The sequence below is a fragment of the Neomonachus schauinslandi genome, chromosome 4 (assembly GCF_002201575.2).
Source record: "Neomonachus schauinslandi chromosome 4, ASM220157v2, whole genome shotgun sequence".
Lineage (NCBI taxonomy): Eukaryota > Metazoa > Chordata > Mammalia > Carnivora > Phocidae > Neomonachus > Neomonachus schauinslandi.
Genome location: NC_058406.1, coordinates 27476175 through 27480663, shown reverse-complemented (window position 1 = coordinate 27480663; position 4489 = coordinate 27476175). Strand labels below are relative to the sequence as shown.

The following is a 4489-nucleotide window of genomic DNA, read 5'->3' as shown; positions in this document are numbered from 1 at the left end:
AGAGGCCTCCTCGAGAAGTTCAAGTGTGGAAGGTAGGAGAACAAGAGTAGTTTGCATGGACAAAGGCAGACTGTATTTTTAGGATGAGAAGAGACCAACTGTGATCTTTGGGAAAAGGGGAAGGCTTCTGGGGGAGCTGGAAATCAATGAATGAGAGAGTGAAGGAATGAAACAAGCCTACCTCCTATAGAACCAGGTGCTTTCATGTATGAATGAAGGTCAGTTCTCTGAGATAGATATTACCTTGTTTTTTTCTAACAGGGAAATTGAGGCTTTTACCATGGCTATAGAGTGACCTTTGAAAAATGTAAATCAGATCACGTCACACAGACACTCCCCTTTGATAGCCCATCATTGCACTTCTAGTAATTCATGAGGAAACCTGGGCACAAAGAGGATGATTCACTTGTGGAAAGTCAGTTAGCAGGGAGCAGATTTGAAGCTAGGCACTGCCTCCAAACCCCTTACCTTGGCTTACAAAGCCGCAAGTGCTCGGGCTCTTGCCTCCCTCTCCCACCTCTTGGCATACGACTGTCCTGTCTTACTGGCTTCTCCGTTTTTCCAAATTGGCGAGCACATTTCCACCAGGTCCTTGGCACAAACAGTTCCCTCTAATTGCAGTGCTCTTCCCCTAGTTTTCACAAGTTGGTTTTATGTCATTGATCTCCACTCAGATGTCACCTTCTCAGGACATCCCTGATCGTTCAATAAAAAGCCACCCAGTCACTATCACATCACCCTATTTTAATTCTCTGAAGGGCTTTTACCATTTTCTTGTTTTTTTTTTTTAAGATTTTATTTATTTATTTGACAGAGAGAGGGAACACAAGCAGGGGGAGTGGGAGAGGGAGAAGCAGGCTTCCCGCTGAGCAGGGAGCCCGATGTGGGGCTCGATCCAAGGACCCTGGGACCATGACCTAAGCCGAAGGCAGACGCTTAACGACTGAGCCACCCAGGCGCCCCTCTTGTTTGTTTTCTTATGGACGTCCGCCCCCAAGTAGATTTACGGGTCACCAGATCAGGGAGCTCGTCTCCTTGGTCACTGATGTGTGTCCAGAGCCGGGGAGGCGGCCTGACGCACGGTGGAGGTTCAATGAGTATTTGTTGAAAGAATGAATGGCTCTAGTGAAAGAGACACCCCGCGACGCAGGCCCAGAGTCGCCGGAGTGCGAGCGCGAGCCCGCGGCCCGCGGCCCGCGAGGCATTCTGGGGGTTGTAGTTCCGGGCGCGTCCGCGGTGGCGCGGGCCTGCGTCGGCCGCGCTCTCTATGGTCGGGGAGGACAGAGTGGCTCAGCTGTTGCCATGGCTTCTTGGTCCCGCCGCAGGAGGGAGGCCGCCCGGCCAGGCGCCCGCTAGCTTCGGCGGCGGGGTGGACCGGGAAGCGGAAGGAATCCGGTGCGGTGGGTCCCAGAGCCCGGGGCGGAGCGCGGGGGCGCCCGGAACCCCGGAGAGCCGCGGGGAGCGGGGGAAGCGCTTCCTTCCTGATTTGCGGAGTAGAGCCCGTCTCCCCTCGCCCACCCCCACTGCTCCGTGAGTAAAGGGTCGTCACCATCCCCATTTTCCCGCTGGGCTAACAGGCTTGAAGAAGCTAAGCGGCTTGCCCGAGGTCGCTCTCCTGGGAAGTGGCAGAGCCCGTCCTAGAGCCCGGGACTGCTCCTTTGCAATCCCTCCGGGCAGCCCTTATCCTCGCCGGGGCGCATTCTGGTGAAGCCTGGGTGGGGTCCTTACACTCCCCGGCCCGACGCCCCCATCGGTGGTGTGGTCCGGCTTGCTACACTGAATGCCACCCTGCACAGCCCGGGTACGGGTTGAGTGAGGTCTTAGGGGGGAAAGTTCCACCACCTTCCACCGAGAGTCTGAAAAGAGGGGCTAGATAAGAGAGTTACATTAATACAGCATCAAGACGTGATGAAAGCAAAGTACATTCCGTGTGGGCAGATTCTGTTAGCCTCGTTTAGCCTCTGGTTTAATAGATGTGGAAACAGGTTCAGAGACATTAAGTAACTGTCCTAGGTTTACAGTTTGTGGGTGGAGTGAGGATTCCAACCTATTTTTCTCTGCCTTCAAAACCTATGTGTTTTATATGCTGCCATGTTGCGGTTTTTTGGTTTTGTTTTTTTCCAATTTACCAAAATTTCTACTTCCATGGTGGCTGCATGGTGTAGACCAGTCACTCTGGGAGCATGGGCCCCAGACCAGCAATATCAGTGTTAACTGAAAACATGTTAGAAATTACATTACTGGGCACCACCTCAGACCTAGTAAGTTTGAAACTGAGAGGGGAGCCCAGCATTCTGCAATTTAACATGTCCTCAGGTGACTCCGATACACACATTTGAGAACTACTGGTGATTGATATAGGGGTCATGATAAAGTGCAGATTCTTTCAGTCAGTCTGGGGAGAGACCAGAGATTCTGCATTCTCTTTTTCTTTTCTTTTTTTTTTTTTTAAGATTTTATTTATTTTTTATTTGAGAGCGAGAGAGCACAAGCAGCGGGAGGGACAGAGGGAGAGGGAGAAGCAGGCTCCCGGCTGAGCAAGGAGCCCGACCTGGGACTTGATCCCAGGACGCTGGGATCATGACCTGAGCCGAAGGCTGACTTAACCAGCTGAGCCACCTAAGCGCCCGGGCTTCTGCATTCCTAGCCAGTGCCTGGGTGATGCTGAAAGTGCTGGTCCACAGACTGGCAAGGGTGTAAACTACACTTTAGAGCAGCGGTTCTCAAACTTGGACGCACATCAGAATTACTTGTGGAGCTTTTAAAAATAGGATACCCGGGCCCCACCCCTGACCAAATGAATCAGACCCTCTGGGGGCGGTGGCAGCCGGTAAAAACTCACCAGGTGATTCTGCCTTGCAGTGAGGGTTCAGAAGTAGCGGTGTGAGGTTGGGAGTCAGGCAGTGATAGATTTGAATCCCAGCACCTCCACGTATCAGCTGTGTGACCTTGGGCAAGTCACATCTCTCGCTCATATTTTATTTACAAAATGAGTGTAAGTAATTCTTCGCTTGCCTGGTAGCGTGAAGATTCTGTGAGACGTGTGCACGAAGCACCTGGCACCGAAGGGTGTTCCTTAGACACAGAGATTGGGGAGCCAGGCCGACTTGGAGAGGTCTGTGCTAGAGCCTGGTAGAGGTGAGTTGGCAGTTGCAGCCCCTAGCTTGCCACAGCTCCCGTCTGTGTGCTTCTCCCCCCACAGCCAGCAGTCTTTGGTGTGGAAGAATGGCAGTGAGCCACTCGGTGAAGGAGCGGACCATCTCTGAGAACAGCCTGATTATCCTGCTGCAGGGCCTCCAGGGCCAGGTAACCACCGTGGACCTGCGGGATGAGAGCGTGGCCCGCGGACGCATAGACAATGTGGATGCTTTCATGAACATCCGCCTGGCCAACGTCACCTACACAGACCGCTGGGGGCATCAGGTCGAGCTGGATGACCTCTTCGTGACGGGCCGTAATGTCCGCTATGTCCACATCCCAGATGATGTGAACATCACAGCGACCATTGAGCAGCAGCTGCAGGTCATCCACCGGGTGCGCAACTTCGGCAGCAAGGGCCAAGGCCGGCGGGAATTTCCCTCCAAAAAGTATAAATGAGCCTTTCCCTCAGCCAGCTCCAGTCCCCACTCAGGTTCCTCCAGAGTTCTACTGAGCCAACCGTCTGCTCCCCTCCCTGCCCAGAGCCCAGAAAGAGAGCGGGGCCAGCCCAGTCACAGCTGCCTTTCACAGGGTCCCGTCTCCTAGACTCACTCTGGGATCCTACTTACCTGTCTGTGGCCTTGATCATTTACATCGGAATCTGATTTACTGATTTAGGGAATCTGCCAAATCGTTTTCAGCCCTCTCCCAGCGAGGGTTCTCGAGTGTACTCAGCCTGAGCCACCCCTGAGCGTTCCGGTTTCTCACAGTTGTGTTTGCTTTCTCAGAAAACTTGGATACAAACAAGTCCGTGCCTCATGCTTTCCCTGATGTGTGCTGGGCTCCGTGTGGGTCCTACGTCATAGGGCAGTGGTGCTTAAACTTGACAGCACATTGCCATCACCTGTCCCACCATCAGCTATTCAGATTTCATTGGTATTGGGTGTAGCCTGGACACTGGGATTCTTTTTAAGTTTCTCAGGTGAGGGTTGCCTGGGTGGCTCAGTTGGTTAAGTGTCTGCCTTCCGCTTCGGTCATGATCCCAGGGTCCTGAGATCGAGCCTCGAGTCGGGCTCCCCGCTCAGCGGGGAACCTGCTTCTCCATCTCCCTCTGCTGCTCCCCCATCTCCCTCTGCTGCTCCCCCTGCTCCTTCTCTCTCGCTCTCTCTCAAATAAATAAATAAAATCTTTTTAAAAAAAAGTTTCTCAGGTGATACTGATAAGCAGCAAAGTTTGAGAATTGTAGGTGAGTGCTTCAGTCTGGCCAGATGGAAAGTGGCTTTTCTGTTCAGATTCCCTGTTGAAGAGGCTGTTCGTCTCCTTGCTCTTCCCTGAGGTAGGGAGGTTGAGG

General features: G+C 53.1%; 1 protein-coding gene across 2 annotated transcripts; it reads left to right on the top strand.

Annotated features, from left to right (window-relative positions):
• The first annotated feature begins 1239 nt into the window (after window positions 1-1239).
• LSM10 (LSM10, U7 small nuclear RNA associated) lies at window positions 1240-4166 on the top strand. Of its 2 annotated transcripts, none has more exons than XM_021683704.1 (2): window positions 1240-1400; window positions 3203-4166. In XM_021683704.1, the coding sequence occupies exons 1-2, from the start codon at window positions 1268-1270 to the stop codon at window positions 3595-3597; spliced, it is 528 nt and encodes a 175-aa protein (XP_021539379.1). In that variant the 5' UTR covers window positions 1240-1267; the 3' UTR covers window positions 3598-4166. The 2 variants fall into 2 exon arrangements, with proteins under 2 accessions (XP_021539379.1, XP_021539380.1); XM_021683705.1 differs by having other exon boundaries at window positions 1283-1530.
• Window positions 4167-4489: the final 323 nt, after the last annotated feature.

Bases quoted from the DNA above. Each gene is read 5' to 3' on its own strand.
- LSM10 (XM_021683704.1), top strand. From the start codon at position 1,268: ATGGTCGGGGAGGACAGAGTGGCTCAGCTGTTGCCATGGCTTCTTGGT. The intron at 1,401-3,202 runs GTGGGTCCCAGA...CTCCCCCCACAG, and splicing joins AGCGGAAGGAATCCGGTGCG to CCAGCAGTCTTTGGTGTGGA.